Source organism: Gasterosteus aculeatus, chromosome 6 (genome assembly GCF_964276395.1).
Source record: "Gasterosteus aculeatus chromosome 6, fGasAcu3.hap1.1, whole genome shotgun sequence".
Lineage (NCBI taxonomy): Eukaryota > Metazoa > Chordata > Actinopteri > Perciformes > Gasterosteidae > Gasterosteus > Gasterosteus aculeatus.
This window is the reverse complement of record NC_135693.1, coordinates 11050761-11069814: the sequence shown is the minus strand read 5'-3', so window position 1 is coordinate 11069814 and position 19054 is coordinate 11050761. Positions and strand designations below refer to the sequence as shown.

General features: G+C 43.4%; 1 protein-coding gene across 1 annotated transcript; it reads right to left on the bottom strand.

Annotated features, from left to right (window-relative positions):
- Positions 1–584: 584 nt before the first annotated feature.
- gdf10a (growth differentiation factor 10a) lies at positions 585–5625 on the bottom strand. Its single transcript, XM_040178131.2, has 3 exons — positions 5105–5625; positions 2834–3969; positions 585–2706 (listed from the first exon to the last, which is right to left on the bottom strand). The coding sequence occupies exons 1-3, from the start codon at positions 5358–5360 to the stop codon at positions 2515–2517; spliced, it is 1584 nt and encodes a 527-aa protein (XP_040034065.2). The 5' UTR covers positions 5361–5625; the 3' UTR covers positions 585–2514.
- Between the last annotated feature and the right edge of the window lie 13429 nt (positions 5626–19054).

Sequence of the window (19054 nt, the reverse complement as noted above, 5' to 3'; positions counted from 1 at the left end):
TGCCTAATAATGGCTGTATTGATCTCCTTTAATTGAGCGGCCATCAATTGGAAAAAAAAATATTGTTTTTGGTTCCCCAGTTACCGCGCTTGGTCCGGGCTTTTAACCACGTTAGGCTCTGAACACGAGCCAATTCTGCTGCAGTTGACCACTGTAAGCCCTCTCCTGTGAGTGTGATTGCGGTTGACACGGGGTTCACTTTGTAATAGCAGACTGTGGGTCCGGACTGTAAAAGGAATCAGTCAGGAAATAAGGAAAAAAATGAACTTGGGTGTGTTCATTTGAGTTGGGCCTCCTCTGAAGCTAAAACATCAATTATGTAAACGCTATTCATAATAACCCTAATTACAGTCATTATAATAGTTTAAATGGAGGTTACATCCCATAAAGTGTTCATTTGTCTAAAGTTTTTATATGTTGGACATTTTCGCCTGAGAAATTGAATCGGGAATTCAGTATTTCAGATATTCTCTTCCATCATCCGTCTCTCTACATCAACCTCAAAAATGGATTATGTGAAAACATGAAGATGTCCTATTTGTATTTTTATAATTACTGGTTTGACATACAAAGTGTTCAACCTATCGGTAAGTATTCATGTTTTATTATCAAACGACATATAATCCAGTCTGATTTAATGTAACTTTTATGACAGTGAACAACAGAAAACAACTTTTAGTCAAACTGAAAACAGATCTCTAAAAGTGATCCATAAAATATAAACATTAAAGACAAAATACATGCTTGTAGAAGGTGTTCAACCAAATGAACAAAATAAAACACATACTGTGGCAGCCTGTTAGTTTTAGAAGGTTAGGACATAATTTGTTAAGCACAATTGGTTTTTATTGATTAAAACAGAAGACGCCATGCACAACTGCAAGCCAAAAAAACGTATTCTCGTCTTTAATAAACACGAGGGCTCAATCTTGTGTTCTTTTCCCCCTATTTGCTATGAAATGTCTCTGTCTTCGAGACGCAATAACTGTCCAATCTTAAATTTGAGAGCATTCTGTTGTTTGATACTTCGGCAGGCTCAAGACAGAACACCCAATGCGTAATAAGATAATAACCAAAAGGCTCCCACTGTCCTTTCACTGTCAGTTTGTCACCACATAGGCCCCCTTCTTCCTCTTGTGACTTAATGTGACGAGCACTTGATTGAAAGTGGTTGAAATCTGAGTGAAACCATCTGAAGAAAGAGTAGAAAAGGGGAAGTTCACAATGTTTTGATGTTGAAGTGTCTGACGTTCTAATAGGTGCTTCCTCCATCAACCATTAATCCACCACAGCTGCATCAGCCGCAAAGATTTGCTGGACAGCCGGCGTCTGAGCCTTTGGTGTGGGGTAAAAATGAGTTCAAGGCGCTTTGGGGGAATGTTGGCTATCTTTGAGCGGAACCTTCCTGCTATTGTACAAAGTTATTTGGAACAGTGGTGCTCTTTTGGGATCATTTGGGAAAAAAAGTAAAATCCCCTCCCTAAATCCAACGTTATACGCACAATGACCAAGAATAACACAAAGTGTATGCAACAATAATATTATAGAACGAGCAATGGATTAAATTACTTTTTAATTCTAATTTATATGTCTATCTTTTTCATAATTTAAACAATACACAAATACAAAATACCATTTTGTCTAAAATATCGTAATACATAACCTAGTAACCATCACAAATTTTATTTTGTGAAGTTTCACATCAAAATACAAAAATATTTCTGTTTTCCTCATAATATTCTTGAAGTGTTATTAGGGGGTTTAAGGGTGTAAATGAATTGCAGATGCTCTCTTCCATATTTCCTTTTTAAGATATACAAAGCAAGGATGTACAATGAACAATGAAGGTTGGTGGTTTGAGACCTGGCTGCCCCATGTCTCAAGTCGAAGTGTCCCTGAGCAAGACACCTGACCCCTAATTGCTCCCCGGGCAAAATGTGAAAAAAAAAGCCATGGGTTTAAAGTGTAATGTAAGTCGCTTTGGATGAAAGCGTCTGCTAAATGACCTGTAATGTAATGTACACAGCATGCAAATTTTGAAAAAATACTCTTCGTAATCTCTGTCATCTGTGTGAGATTGAGTAAGCTGCCCAATGACACATTGATAAAGTCTTTTTTTATAGCCTTTGTATCCAAAGAAAACATGAACACAAAGTCGCTGTGAGCTGCTTGAAAAGCAGCTACATTCTGAAATAAAAGAGGAAAAGTCTCCTGCCCATTAAATCTTCAATATTATTTCAAACACAGAATCAAGAAAACTGAGTTTCCTAGACATGTGAAGCCATGACTTTACACGTGTGACACGTGTCCCTCTTGCTGAGCCGGACGCCAGACGCCCTTCAAGTCTGCTGCCGCAAGGCCAAAGAGGTGGAGGTGAATTCTCTACAACTGATGTTTCTTGAGGAATAACATCCCTTTAAAAACAGAGTCATGGTTATGTATTCCTTTGCCCCATTTCCTCTTTGTCTCCATATCCGCCCCGTTTGGCCCTGTGCCGACAGTGACCATCCCTTCCTATCTGCAGGAGCAGGACCGGACGGACATATTGGGGTAAACCTTGAGCACCGGGTTCCTGGATTCATCCTGGTAGAGCACAGCCAGTGGACTCATCTTTTCTGGAACGCAGCAGGGCTCAGGTACTCCAGGGATGATCCCAACGGCCCGGACTATGCTCTGGATGGTGGCGTGGTTGGACGGCATCGCCACCTGGGAGAGTTTGAGTGGTAGGGGAGAGGCATGCGCATAAGAAAATCAATAAAAGATGAACAACACTAGCTTCTCAATATAACCTGGTCATGCTCTTGATGGATGACTTAGATAGTTGTGCTCCTACCTTGGTCATGGGAAAGCCACATGTGCCAGCACAGTAGTAGGCATCAAAGGCCTTGGGTGCAATAACCCACTGGCTCCAGCCAATATCTGCAAAATCCACTTTGAGGTTCCTTCTGGAACAGCCTCTGTTCCGGGAGTTGCCCCACTGCCTCTTCCTGGCCTTACGCATTGTTTGGTCATCAAAACTCAGAATAGGTGACTCAGAGTTAACGTTCCCCTTGTGCACTTCCCCATCCATTCCCTCCTTTCTCCACTCATGCTTTAGTCCGTCACTAGTAGTCAGCCTGCGACTGTCCTTCATTTTTTTCTCGGCTGAGTTATCCGCTTTGAGCCCCTCTGCACTTCTTTCTCCTTCTTTGAGAACCGGAGGGTCTTCTTTACCAAGTTCTCTTCTACCTTGAGCCGCTCCATCTTCCTTCTGGCTCTTTCTCTTCTTTTCCTTCCTTCCTGATTTAGGCTTAAGTGCCAGGTACCAAGTGCTCTCCCAGAGGTCCTCCTTTTTGTACCTATCGGGCCAGTAGTCCACCTCTGGCAGCTCGTTGTTCTGGATGGTGTCAGAGAGCGGAGCTGCCTCCCTTCTCTCTCGTCCTTTTGTCTCCGGTGAGGAGTTAGGTCTGTGAGAGGAATCTGAGGGCTCAACACCGTCACTCAACGGGTCATATCTCTGGAGGCTTGCGGCCACGCTGTTGGGCTCTGCCAAGGCTTGGTCATCTGCATACAGTAACAGATAGGGCAGGCTCCCACCAGGCAGCAGTCCCTGTGGTTTCTTCTGGTAGTCCAACTCCACTGACACCAAGAGATGACCCTTGTATCTGGCCTCCTTTATGACCTCGGTCACATCTTTCATCTGCCACACCCCTCTCCTGTGGGGGTGGAAGGTCACATTGGCCAGGAGGGAGCCCATTGACCCAGTTCTGACCTCTGACTCAGAGGACACAGCGCGAAGGAGCAGGCTGATGGACGGAGAAGGGTGGCCAGCTGAGGAGCGACAGGATTGGCGTTTAAAGCGTTTACAGAACCAGGGCTTTTGATGAGGGCGCCGATTGAGCAGGAAGTGGAACGAGGCGGAGAGGATGACCTCTGAGTCCTGAAGGGTCGTTAGGTTCAGTGTGTACACCGTCACTTCCTCAGAGGAATCTGCAAAAAAAAAATCCATCAGTCAGTGTCAGTCACCCAGGTGAACAACCTGACAATTAAACACCTTCTTTATCCACAAAATAGAGAAACTGTTTCATAGCTCCCGGGTGCTTTTATGTTCTAGGAAGAAAAAAAGAACGACCAATTTGATTACAAATGTATCTGAAAGCAGTCATGCTTCCGTGAGTGAAGAGACCATTAAACACCCTTGCTTACATGACTACGGTGTCTAGGCCCTTAAGAGGAACCAGACTCTGAGGACCTGGCTGGGTGGAGGGTTAGAGAGCTACATATATTCATGATGTGAACATGAACTTCAACAGCAGAGTTATTGTTCATTGTTCAGAGTTCAGCGGAAGTAGCGTCTGACTCAAGAGATATACATTACCTCGGATTCAGCCTGCATATGGAAATGCTTACCAGTCAAAGCTTCCCCTGAAGCTTAATACAGCCAACATTGTCTGCCCAGACACCAAGACATAATCAACTGTTTTAACAGATTGATCATTGTTGTTAAAACTCCCTTACATCCCTCCTTGGATTACACAGTAAAAATACACACGTGCTATGGTATGCCATCGGAGAACTATGTGGGATATAAATGTCTTTGAGTTGTGTCCATAAAAACAGCATCAGACAGAGAGGAGCGAGTGTACTTTAATCCCCCTGACTCCAGGACCCGGAGTCACGCATGTCCTGTAGCCACAGCAGGAACGCAGAAGCCACGACAATGACCCTTGGCAGCGCGTTCCTGTATCGGATGTTTCACTGTATGGAAGCTGACATCGCTTCCAGAGAGCTCGCATGCATTCCTGCGCATATTGTGCGTCCGTCTGCAGTAATCGATCAGAATCCGCACAGAAGGGCGCAGCTGCTGTCGCTAACACGGCGACCCAAAATTAATTTCAATGCATTCTCAGACTGTTCCAAAACAATCCTACCCATTTAGAGCGTGGATTGGCGACACATGCAGCCTCGCTGAGCACTTTTAATAACCATCATTGGCGAGGATCAAGGGAGCTTTCGGAATACTTTATTACGTTTCATGCAGGCTTTTATTGTTCCATAATGAACACAAAATGTTGCGATATGGCTGGATTGCGCTCCAAGAACAGGTTAATGATACGTCACACACCTGGGATGGTTCTGAAACTCCTCACAGTGTTTCCCTCTCTGATGCGGGCTTCCCTGCTGTATTTCTCGTACAACTTTGACATGTGCCGGGAGAGTATGTCCTGCAGGTCAGCAGAGAACGGGTCCGATGAGGGCTGAACCGAGCTGTCCCGTGCGCTCCCATGGCCAACTCTGATGATGCTGACTGATGCAGCACCCAGGAAACTGTGTAAAATCAGCAGTAACAGGTGCGAGGGAATAGTACATAGAGCTGCCATTTAGGTGCTGAAATGAATGCAAAAATAAATATCCACCAGGTAAAAAGTGCAGACAAATGTCCGAAACAAGAGGTGCCAGAACAATCCCGACTAAAAAAAGAGACCGCGCGTAAACGTTCCACCTCTCCTCACTTTTCCACTTGGCGCTCACTGAGCCGTCTCACTGTTCTGCGTCAGGCGGCGTTGGACGCGGATGCTGAATGGATTAGTCCGCGTAACAGTTGCTTCTACTTTTACACTTTGTGTGTGACCGCCTGAGTGCTTGAGGGGGGTTATACTAGAGCGGGGAGAGATGCTGACGTACACTTCTGTCAGCCAACGAGGTCTCTAGAGCGCGCAGCCAGAAGTGGAGGTCATGGTGCTGACCCCCCCCTTCTCTCTTTGATGATGATGTCGATGGCAACGATGATGTCTCCCTGATGTTGTGTATTGACGGAGTTATGCATTGATCCAGTGGCTTTGGCACAGTGTTTCGGTGCAGCCCTGCGTGGTTAGACAAAGCTCAACAAGCTTTTTAATAATAATTTCCAGCTCTCCGCATTATTTCCAGTAACTGCTTTTGACATGCTCTCACATCACGTCACACATCAGTTGCATAGAAACACAGTCCAACCACCAAAGGGATATTCGCAGCAACAGTGATCAACAAGTGTTGTCTGTTTTTTTTTAGTAAAAGGCTGTTGTGCAGAGATGAAATTCTAGTAGGACTTACTGAGATTCTATTTAGATTATTGCCTTTTTCAACCTTATTTTCCTCTGGTGTGTATGTGTTTTTGTAGTGTGTGTACATACAAGTTGTTTCCAGTGTGTGTCTATGCTATCTAGAGCTCTGTGCCGACAATGCTTGTTTTGTGGAAGTGGCGGTCTCCAGCAGAGAGGCTGTAACTAGCTGGGCCTCTCTGGTCACTCTCAGCCATTACGCACACCCTCCCATGCACACAAATACGCGCACAAGCACACATAGAGCGCCACATAGCATACTTTTCTGGCCCCCAAGGGCCTCGCAGGATACTACTTTTCACTATGTTCCACCCCAGCAACAGGTCTTAAATCTGTGTGTGTGTGTTTCAAAGTGTGTGTGCGTGTGTGTGTCATTGTGATAGCAAAGGAGCATTATGAAGGAGTTGGCTCATGTGGCCTTAGCTCGTGGTTTTGTCACTGCACACAAACACATGAGTGCCTCGCATTGTCCCATGTTGTTATCTTCTTAAATATGATTAATTGTCTTGGTTATTTGTTTGAATGCATGCAATATTGTTTTTCACTTGGTTAAGTGTAATCTTTGACAAAGTCGGTGAGAATTTACAGTGGCATTTAAGAACAAGTACTCTCTGGAAAGATAGATACTGCTGTTCATTTGGGAAGAAATAGCATGTGGAAACAAAACGATAATCTCCCAACACTGAGCTGTTAATCTCTGTTCTTAACAAGGCTTTAAAAACCTATTGTCATTATAACAACATGGGAGTATCTCATTCTCGGAAGTAGAACATGGAAAAAAACATGCGACCCTTGTTTTGTACACATACCGGCTACTATCTATTCATGAAAATGATTTACGTTATAACATCGACTGAGCAGGGAGAGAGGGAGCGAGACTTAAAGTGATATCTGACACCAGGACATTAAGGTCACAATAAATAGTCCAGGGGAGGACACAGCCCAATACAAGTTCAAGCATGAGGACGAAAACATGAGATATCGCTTGGACCTCTAACCTGGAATATGTAGGGCAGTGTGAGATTAATGTGGTGCATTATCTACAATAACACTCCACTCTCCATCACCCTGCAAAGACCGCCGCATCGCTGTGACGAGATATATGTGTTTTTTTTTTAAACAGCATGACGAGCAGGACAGAGAAACCGCTGGTAAAGAGATCACAACCAGGCGCATGATTTAAGACTACAGTTCCTCCTGCGCTTTCACAATGACTTTAATGTTCCTGTCCGATGCCCGGGTGTATTCGGTGACAGGTCGTAGCAGTCAAAATGAGTTTTTGCTTTTGTTGCTATTGGATCCTCAAAGACACACGTGGAAGCAGTCAGTCTCACTCTGAAATCAGAAAGCCACACATTGTGATTTTTTATTATCCCGGCCACATCAGACGCACTACGGGCCCTTTCAGGCCAAGTGTGGACATGCAAAATCGTAATGTTTGGAATCTGAAATCACATTGAAAGGACAACCGCGTGTGGTGGAGGGATTGAAGGTTGGTTCTGGAAATGCTCTCAGTTGGTATTGGTTGAGACTTTCTGCTTCCAGATGTTTGTGTGTGGGCCCAGAGGATTTGCTAACGATCGACTATTGGCCGGTCTTCCTCTCGTGAATAATATTATCATGGTTTGTCCAAAAAGAACAGTGTTGTGCACGTGTTCATAAAAATAAAGAGGGGTTAGTTTGAGCTAAATGTTCTCATGTTGTGGGTCTTCCAGGATGTTCACAACTTATGTAAGGGACTAGAGGAGTGGAGAAAACAACCGATCACTCTCTAATGTACAAGAAATCACTCGGAATTGAAGGGACTTAAGCACATAAAAACTTGCAAGCAAAAAATACATTGCATTTCATATCAGGTAACACAAATAATGAGAGCAACATGGGAAATGTTTGCCTTCTTGGTGAGAGTTGGATGAGAAGGTTGAAATCATCCTCACATATTTCCGCTAAATACAGTTGTTTTACTTTTGCATAAAGACTGTAAGCAGGGGGAGAAGATAGGTTTCTCCAAGTCATTTTGCTTTTACTAGTTTTGGCAGCTGGAAATCTAAAAATACCATTCTTCCCACTCTATATAATTGAGGGGAAAGCAAATATGTTTGTGGTACTCGGCTCGTCTAAATCTTTCAGCATCTTATCCTTTAATTCTAATTTGTGGCAAACCATGCTCTGGTTCACCAAGATACAGTCTATGTTTCACTGGACACTGGTGGTATCACCAGTGTCCAGTGAAACATAGACTGTCTACACCTGGACGATCATGTTTTTTGATTCAGTCATGGGGACCTAACAAGGAGACGTATTTTGGAGGGTTAAAAAAGACCAGGAGTCTCACCATGTCAATGTCGTCCACTCTGCTCCGTAGTAGTTGTGTCACTGTGAGAAAGAGCAGTAGCATTTGCGTGTGTGTGACTATGGACACTGTAATTTTTGCAGGGGGTGTAACTCTGTGACCCATTCACATGGTTAATAAAACATTCACAGAAGCGAGGAATGTTATGTTTTTTTTTGTGGGTGTGCATGCATGTGCAGGCAAACATGTACGTGTGTGCATGCATGCATGTGTGCGAGGAGGAGAATGTGTGTGTGTCCTGTGTGTCTGCGATGTTGGGCCTCCAGCAGTGACCCCACGGAGTGCACCATTCTCTCCGCAAACAAAGGGCCGGCTGTTTCCCCCCACTTCAACCGTGGACTGCTCCAACACCGCCGACCATTCGCCGCCGAGCTAACCAAATATTTCCCTTCCTGCTCTGAATTTGTCTCAATAAATAGTTTTTCTGTTTCGCGGTTTTCTTTCTCCTCTGGCTCTTTTCCTTTGATAGACAACAGAACACACAGGTGGCCCCGTAATCTCAGAAGGCAGAGCCGCTCTTTCAAAATCCAGTTAAACAAAAACCTGGAGGGTAGATCCTCACTCCCCATAATTTCACCTCACGTGACATCCTGACTTTTGAGTGGAAAAACTTTCCCACAGTGCACCGCAAGTATTATTTCATAGTTAATGGACATCTGACTGATTCATTGTGTTTCACTTCTGTCTTCGCAGCCTGTGGCGAGGTACAGAGGGACACATTGTGCTTGAGATCTCACTGACTGACTGCGTATTTTCTCTGAGCGTGCCTCAAACCACTTGACAGGAGGTCTGATCGGTGATTAAGGAAAATAAATGGAATATGTGTGCTCGTGTGTGTTTCAAACACTTAAAGGATTGATGTCTTTTCCCAGGTCTGACATGCGGCCTTTGTTCGGGGTCTCCATCTTTCAATGACCATCGTGTTTGCCGGCAGACATATCAATGCCGTACTTGTACCTTGACGGATATTTTCTTTTTTTTGTGGTTCACCCTACCAATTACCTAATATAATAGCCTCAATGACGACCTTTTACTTATTCAACATAAACACTTTTTCTCAGATCTTGATTATCCATTCCTATGATTCAGCCTCCAGTTAAACGTATTGTACAGACATTTCCAAGCAAGCAGCCGTGTACTCTGGACGCTGAAGTGAGTGAGTGTCCAGTGTTGGAAGGGGAATGCAAAACGTTCTAGAGAGAGTGTGATCTGAGCTGTGACTGGTGGTGTTGTGTTTATTCTGACGCCCATGATATTAATTACAGGCTGCGCTGTGTGCTGCTACTTCCTGAACACGTCCCATGGGCCTGTGACCTTCACCTCCACAGACTTCCCTTAAACCCCATTGGGCTCAAGCCAGGATGGAGGAAATTGCACTGGGAGATTGATTGGCTAAATCCTTTAATTATTCGGATTTCACAATGGGGCCAGGAATGACCGTGCCTTTGGTTGACCGTGTCAAACAGAGCTGGAAATGCCTCGCCGTCTTTACAGACTAGACTGTTTTTTTTTTTTTTTTTTTTCAAGTGATATTTAAGATTGTACTTGGATTGGGGAATTGCAGCATTTCTCATAATATTGACAGAAAACAGAGACAAAACCCTTGGGCATGAGTTTGAGTGTTTTAACTGTAAAGCAAATCAAAGAGTAGCTGTATGTCACTTCCTTGTTATTTTCTGTGATCACATTTAGCTCACTGAAATGTGATATGTCCACACACATTCAATATCATGCTGAGATTTACATGGGGTTTGCTCCTAATGGTTCCTCAAATAAAACAGCCAGTTATCCCGGAGCCCCAATGCTCCAAATGAAGCGGATGTGTAATACCTGTTGGGGGTATGATGCCAGGGTCTTTTCATAGCTTGATGTCAGATTGACCCTTTACTCTAGTTTCTGTTTCCATTTTTTAGCAAGGAAGTAATAAGTGCAACATCACTGACGCAGACATTACATCCCCAGGACATTTTCACGTAGATAACGAATACATACATGTCTTAATACACTCATCTGTTAACATTTTTAGCTTATTTTCGTTCATTATTTTTATTCTATTTGTCTCCTTTTATTGCACCATCCACCAAGACACATTAATGTTTGTATAACATACGTGGCAATAAACTGCGTCTGATTCTGATCCTGATTTCCCTTTATGGGGGCTCAGGCCCCCTGTCACTCTCAGGACTATAATTGGATGTGACTATTTGTGCGATGATGTCATGTCCATTGGTTAGAGGAGGAGGACAGGCCGGTACTGGTAAATTACTAGTTACAAAATGTCAGTGAAGTAGAGAATGAAAAGAAACATGAAGGCACTCCAGGAGGTACGTGAGATTTATTTTCTAAATTAAATTAAAATTGGCATCCATTCAAAAATCCTCTAAAAAATAATAACAAATAAATATTCTATTAGCATAAGTTCAGAAACTGAATTTTTTATTCAGTACGCTGTTCAATTTTATTATCCTAAAAACCCAGAGCGTAGCAGCACTGCTGCAGAAAACACATCCACAAGGTGCAACCCACCCAAAGTGTTGTTTCAGTGTTGTTAACAGTTTATGAAACCAGCCACTGAAAGCACTGTGTATTACATGCTTTGCACTGCTTAGGGGTACTTGGCTGAAACAAACATTTTGTACGGGTTACATCACCAAAAAAAGGTAGAGAACCACTGGTATAGACAACAAACACAGAGTACGAGAGGATGAGTGCCATGTATATTGGCCGCTCTCTAAATAGGATTTATGAATGGTTTTGGATGTTGAGGAGATAAGCTGTTAACATTCAGTCTCTATGTAAACTGAAACCTCAGTCCTGGTTCAGAGTCTTCCTGATTCACAAGGCATTTTCCTGAAATGAATGGACTTCCCCTCCTGACACTGGGAGCAGCAGGGGAGCGGTGTCAGATGTTGCAGCGAATGTGTTTACAGCGAGTGTGTGCATGTACGTGTGTGTCTGCGTGTGCTCGTTTCTCACCCGTGACTGCTTCCATGGCCATGGACCATGAGTTCTTCACATTATGTCCCTCTCATACCACCATAAACTAACTCCACAATCCTCCCATTCAACCGTACCTCAAAACATGGGAAACAAAGAAAGAAATAGCACTCCTGAGATGCACAATCGTCCCATACTCCCCGATCCGGCAGACACAGATCTGAATAGGAGACCTTGCATATTAAACTTGGCAGCTAAATTGGTCTGTAGCAAGAACAGTATTTTGTTTAAGTAATTAAAATGGAATAACAAATGAGATCATTTGTTGAAATGGAATATGTATGATTTGTCCTTGTATGTAATGAGAATAACTAGAGGCCCCAACCATTTTTAAGGAGAGGTTCCCTGAATGGGTTATTAAATATCAATTGAATTATTGCCTAATGAGTATGTGCAAGTGTCAGCAGTAGCTATGCTCTCCCCAACTCATTTCTGTTAATAGAGTTGTGGGGCCATGTTAGGGAGATAAAGCCGTGAGCGTAGTGCAGATTGGGTCCTGACAGTGTCAGAGGGGAGACATGTGGCACACACCAGAGTATTACCGGACGTCTGCTGTGCCACACAGAGCTGATTGTTCCACAGCCATGGGCCCTTCCATTCAGCATTAAGCCCTCCTCTGGTCCATCCTGGGCCCAAAGAGGACTCCCGCTCCTGGGGTGACTAATGCTGAATGGCAGGCAGAGACAGATCAAAGCTGCTCCTGGAAGCCCTCTTGTCACAGTTCGAAGTGGGCAGAGACAAGAGCCGTATGCCCAGTCTGGACCCGGGCCAAATATCAGGGATCGGACAGCATGGCTCGACTTTATTAGCGTCATTGCAGACAATGCTCTGCCCAGCGGACCACCACCCTTGCCAGATTATCTCATCCCTCGTTGTATCTCAATGGCCCATAGCCGCCCCATGCAGGAGCCCTGGTGCTATGATATAGAATATGCCTTGTTAATGGATGCTGAATCTGGCCTTTAAACCTTTGTCCGCTGTCATCTTCTTCCTTTGACCATGCTTCAGTTACATTCCTATCCAGAACACACTGCTTTATGCTTTACAGCATATCTATTTTTTAGGGAGATGGAACGTGCAAAGCAGTTTTTAGAGTATCTGAAGGTTTTTGTGTGAGGCAAAACATCTAACATGTGTGAGAAAAGGTCTTAGGCTGTCCGAACACTGTATAAGTCAAAGCAACGGAAGAGGTAAACTCTTTTTTTTGCATTTAGAATTTTTTTGTAATATTAACTGTAGAAAGATGTAATGTAATACCCTTGGAGCATACTTCTCCCCATTTTCTCATTCAGAAAAAGTATATTTTTTCAAAACAGGAAACATACTGGCAGCCTTTCAGGTTGGATTGGTTAAATAATTGTGTCTGTTTAAAATGCCATGAACTCAGAAAAGCTTTGTCTGAACTACTCCTCCCCTCTGCTGGGGACACAACAAAATGTCTCAGTTGTATGAAGAAAATCAAGGCTTTTGTGCAATCAGTGGAAGTGGAGGAGGACATACTATGAGGGGAACATTGCTGCAGGGCGTCTATGGACTTAATAAGAATGCTTAATCTTGATTTGACGCTGCTTTGATGCCTGTCTGTTGTTTCCACTCTCCGCGGGTCAGGTTAAGGTACGAGGAAGTGGTTTGTGACCTTGTGGTCTGCGCCTCGAGACAGCCTTTACACTGAGCAGCACCCTCAGGGCCATTGATTGCTTGTAGGAGTTCTGCGTTCAGAAAGCCCTTGATGTGATGGATGAAGAAAGGGCACAGAGCAGCAGCCAATTGCGTTTCTCCTCAGTCATCATATTGCCAACACAAACCTGGACAGGCAAAGACAAATAGGAGAAACGCCAACAAATCACTCTCCTACATGCAGCGTGTTAGACTGCAGAGTGGAGGAACAGCTGATAATGATTTTACCTTATGGGCTGATCATATTATATCAATACTGTTTATCTACTACTTAGTGACGTACACCATTAGTGGGCTAATTTGAGGCAGTTGGGGTCATGAGGTGGATCCATTTTAGTTTATACACAATAAATATAAGCATCCTTCATAAACTTGTGTCAAGTGTCAAGTTTCAGCTGAAAAAGGCCTTGACCTTCTGCGCCTCCTCCTCGTTCCCTTCACACCAAAGGTAAATAAATCAGTCCAATATGTTTTACGTCACTCAGCACATCTCAATAAATGTTGCTGAGGCTGCTTATGCTATCATTTCGCAGGAATAGCTCTTTGTTTAGGTATCACATTTGATCTGGAGATCTTCAAACGTGGTCACATAATTCCTGAAATGCTAATCATAGACCCGAAGGATTGCTGTGGTGCCTTGACGTCTGAGTGCAGTTTTGATGGGGTGAAATTCAAAAGAATAATCATGGTTTAGGGAACGAAAACTGAAACCGTAGCCAAGCAGGATCCTCTCTGAAGTGCTTCCGTATGCGTCCCAAGTCAAAAGACCTATGATTTCATTGTTCAGTCCGCTGCAGTGTGTGTTCTGAATTCATATCGTTGCCATTATTATCCACCCAAATCCAGGTCGTTAAGTCAGCCTCTTCTCGCTCCACTAAAATTGTTTCAGTGAAGCTAAAATGTGGTTTGTTTGAGTTCAAGCTCCATCCACAACAATAAAACACTGTTATAGTGGCCCCCAAGCCTGCTCCTCAAATAGCACTGCAAGTGTCTCTTTTAATAGCAAAGATCCGCATGAGCGGCTTTGAAAACAGACGTAGTCTGCCATACTGCAGTTTGGCCGACTACAACTACCAAACTTTAACAGATAGTGGGGGCCGATCCAAAAGGAACCGAAGTGCGTTCAGGACGCTTTTACTATTCGACCCAAGGAGGTTATCTTCAGATCTGGTTTGGAGGGTAGATTTACGGAAAAAACTTCTGAATAGTGTTTCTTGAAACTTGTAGTGGGTCAAGGAAGAATCCGTATCACTTTGGAAATTCATTTTTTCATTTTTTTTAATTGGTACAGGTTTTAAGATATCAACTTTTGCATCTCTTTAAAGTTACCCCAAGGGTAAGGAAGGACAGTTTATCATAATTATTATCTTATCTCAAAGATATTGCGGCATCACACGGGGACAAGTAGTAGATGGGTGCTACTTCCCCTTTAAGGGACAGCTGCCCCCTACAAAATGGCGGCCGCAGTCTAACTACAGTCTAGTTTACACAGGCCGCAGTCTAACACTTACACAGGTGTAAGTGTTGAGGCCATCTACTTAAGGGTGGGACAAGGTGAAGGAAAGGAGGAACATATGGGGAAAGAACCGATGGGAAAGATTGAAACCTCCAAGGAACGCGGGAAAAGTCTGGTGAAGTTGAGTGATTTGTTCGAGAGCTGTTCGAGAGTTGTTAGTGGGTTTTTTCGGATAATTATTTCTTGGCACCCATCCTCTCATACTGGAAACCAAGTACCTGAGTTTGGCTGGGCCACAACAGAAGAAACCTTTATTTTTCCTTCATTTGCAACTCTATTGTGTTTTTTGGTCAACTTGCATACACTGCGCCTCCCTAGCAGGGCGTAAGGGCCCCTGAGTTACAATATCTTTAAGCCACAGCAAATATTCCCTGCATAAAGGATCTCTGCTTTAGATACCACTAAGGGTAGTTTGTCGTGAAAATACTAAAATTTACATTCTTCATTAACAGCAGCAAAGGTGGCAATGTCAGGGGCCATGCATGGGCAGAGTGGACCCACATACATCGTTGAAAAGATCAAAGAAAATGTATTGGTCAGATATTTTTGACACAAATAAACTAAATAACAAATCTCAAGGACACAACGAAATTATTATTTTTTTTACCTTACTGACACTGTTCTTGGTTTTCCTTTTGTAATAATATTACACAAATCAATACTATCTTTGTAAAAAAAAAATCCAAGTACTTTGGTGGAGGGCGTATCCTTGTATCCTTTACTTTTCAAGCACACACGGCACATAAACTGCTGTTTGGACAAAATCATTCGTCTAATTTCTTCAGGACATTTTGTTTTGGGACTTTTGGTGTCAGTTTGGTATCAGCCAAATCTCAAGCAGCTCCCGGCACCTGCAGCATTCCAGCACTATTGTGAATAATCACCACAACGGGATGTGAGACGAGCACCAGAATGTCGTTCTTCTGAAACCTGGCTTTTACACAATGCCCGAGGAGAAAGGAAGTAGACTGTGAGACTTTAAGGAAGATGACGGCTAATGGTTGCTTCCCTCTTGGTGGCCACTGGTGCGGTTTCAGGCCTTTAGATTGGATGGGCGGGTGGCGGTCATCAACCACCCGTCATTGGCTCGTCTACAGAATACGACTGAGCCCCGTCCAGGAGGCGAGCAGCATTTTCATCTGGCGTTAAGAAAACCAAAAACTGTGTTCTTCGTTTACTTCCCCCCCCTCTCACATCTTTGATTTTATTTCTCTTCTCCTGCTTGAGAACTGGCGTTTACCGATAAAGGCTTTCATGGTGGGCGGGTCATTGGGACCATGTGAATTCTCATGGGAACGGTTGATCTGCCCACGGCTCCGGAGAGGTGATGTAGGTCAGCCGTTTCTATATTCCGGCTTTACTGCAGCAAGGCTGTCACATGACCCACGGTTAATTTGGATTCCTAAAACCCCAAAACCAGTATGTTTTTTTCTTTTTTCTTTAGTGGAGCCGCTACTCAGTGGCGGTGCTTTATCAGCCTCGCTTGCCTGCTGGGGAGATAAAAAAAAACCCTGCAGTGTTGGGTCTAATGAGTCCAGCTTGTTGATTTATTCCAAGCCTCCAAGTCCTACATGTCTCCCTCCAAGTCTGTTTCTTTCATTCTCCTCCTCTCCTCTGGTTAAGTTAGCGGCACAGGGAGGAGTAGATGAAGTGCTTTTTTTTTTTCTTTCTGTCTCTCTCAAACGCACACTTAAACTGGACACTCTCACCAGCTGGCAGCCTTGGACTGTGGAAGAAGGAGGCTTTGTGATGGCGGGCGGCCTGCTGAGCGCGCTCTAAACACACCCACGGTGCTTCAGGGGAGAGGAGCTGGGAAAGGAGAGGCCTGAGAGAACACAGAGGCCTCCAAACGGCAGCCAGTGACCCGGCCCGCCGCACGCACTTTACATTATTGCCCCGACACGGTTACAATACACAAGAGATGTAAAGATCCAAGTCAGAGGCTCACGCTCTCAGAAAAGAGGAACCTGCTGTAAGAAGTAAGAGTTATGCATGTAATGAAAGGAAAAATTTGGGCCTGCCACGCAAAGTCAACCTAGATAAGTCAAGTGAGCTGTGTGTGTAATAATTGAAAAGAAAGAGATCAGAGCAGACTTCTAAAAAACGCCTGAGGCCCCTTGACCTCTTCTGGTGAAGCCAAATAAACTAAGTGTTGGTGTCAAATGTACAACCGTATTCAAGAAAAATGGCTTCACGAACTATTCAAAGATAAAAGAGCACATAACATGTCTGAGATAGAATAATAAACTCCCTGCAGGAAGAGGCCTGAGCAGAGAAAGGCCCGACAGTTGCCTTGAGTTTGTGTGTTTGTTCAAAGACAGCAGAAGATTGATGAGGCAGCCGTCGTTGGTGGTATCGTGGTTATCATGGTAACAGTGCAGTGTAATTGAGATTTGGAATAGGATCTAATATCTGTCATATGTTGATGTGGTTATATCCAACAGGCGTGTCTTGCCTGTCCCCACTTATTCTTTCTTTTTTAAATTGTAAGAAAGGTAAGTTTCTACCTATTATTCATACAGAGACAATAACACCGGAATGACACTTGCATTCATTGAACTCAAAACAAAGCTAGATGATATTTGAATGTTTGATGCTTCCTGTGTATATATGGCCTGTTTCCCTCCCAAAGAGTCAATAACTGTCAATATTTTAACTACTTTAAACCTGCTTTATTTTACATTTTGGCAACTTGGCGGCAGCAGAAAATATTTATATATTTACTCTTTACAGCGGATGTCCAGCGGAACAATTGCCTCTTTGTTTGCTACGAGCTAGTAGACTTTGTTAAATATTTTTTGCTGTGCCTGTAGCGCACAGTGGATTTATAACAGCTTTTTTCCCACTGAAAACAGCTGCTTGCTACAGACAAAAACAAAACTGATGTGAATGGTGCTGAGAATGAACTGAAACACTGCTAAATTGGCCGTAAACCCTGCAGTCAGATGATTATCTAAGGGCTCATTTCTACCAGTGACCCATTTCACATTACCCGTATTATTTATTTTAATACAAGAACCATTCATTGGGGAAGCTTTTAAGTGACCGATAACTACATAAATAAAGAAAAATAGTTCCATTCTTACCTTTGATATTTTCCTATTGTTTTGGTGAGATGTGCATAGTTTGGGCCATAGAGATGTCTGCTTTCTCTTGAATATATTCAAAGTGGCAACAAATACAATTGCAAATCTCAACATAGGTCTATACGACCAATACCTCCAAAACTATGCAGCTTATACCGAAAAGCCTAGATGTATAAATAGCACCACAGGTAAGAGGAAACACTGTTTTGGGGTGAACTGTCTTTTTAAGACTTTCAGTGGCTCCACGTTTTAGTGGCTTTTTTTGTGCTGCCAAAAACTAAATTTGGACGACAACAGCTGTTGTAATATCGGTGGAATCCTGTGCATAGAAATCTTTTCTTTAAAAATAACAAATATCAGTTAGTGGGAGATTCATTCCGAAAGTGTTAAACCCCTCTGAAGGCTATAATCATTAAATCATGAGACAGAACGTATTTGTTGCATGCATACAAATTGGAGAATAATTTTGCTTTTGCACATGAATTTAACTGCCAAATAATCCAAGACTTTCCATGACACAGGTCATCCTTCAACCCGAGATCAGCCGGTATGCTTTCAGGTTTTGAGAAATCATGGAAAGTCAGCTTGAATGTCAATCTCAGTCCATAATTTGTCCATTATATGTAGCGGATGCCAATATTTCTGTTTATCTAAAATCCCACATTCGGAATGAAAATTACCTATAGTCTCGCTGTTCTCTACCCTGCGAGGTCAAAAGACGCTGTGTTCCACCTCTGGTGCTTTCCACAGACTCTTTAAAGCCAACTCTTGCTGTGATGTGAAATCAAATTACAAAGGCCTTTTTTCCCCCTCAGTCGTTAAAAGGGGCTCCTCTAAGTTTCCACAATGTGTCTTTACCTGGTAAAGGGCAGAAACATCTAAATCAGTGGAAAATGTGGGTCATGGTGTTCAGCAACACGTCTCACTTTGGCCAGAAAATCTGCAACGGTATAAAACATTAAAAACTACAACAGCTGGCAACCTCAGTCTGAACAACGTTAATGAGATGAGGAGTAGATGTAAATCCAAAGAGGGATAAAGAATGCCGAGGCAGACTTTCATGAAGCATTTATAGTGCAGACACTGATCCACCGCTGCATTTGGAACAGACACAGTTTAGCTGAGAGAATGCGTTGGGTCTCTGTTGAACTCTCACACAACTTAGAGCTTACGCTCTTACGCTCAAGCTATTCGATGTCCAGAAAACAAACACATCCACTCAACCTGCCGACTTCCTGAGCGGTTTCTGTCTTTGTCCAAAAGAAGCAGTGATTAGCATGCCTCCCTCTCTCCTCGTGTATGCGTGTCACTGTCCATTAGCACGTAGGAGCGCGGGTCGAAGGGA

Coding starts and splice junctions, on each gene's coding strand:
- gdf10a (XM_040178131.2), bottom strand. CDS start 5,360: ATGGCAGCTCTATGTACTATTCCCTCGCACCTGTTACTGCTGATTTTA. Junction 3,970..5,104: donor GAGTTTCAGAACCATCCCAG/GTGTGTGACGTA, acceptor TTTTTTTTGCAG/ATTCCTCTGAGGAAGTGACG. Junction 2,707..2,833: donor GTGGCTTTCCCATGACCAAG/GTAGGAGCACAA, acceptor AAACTCTCCCAG/GTGGCGATGCCGTCCAACCA.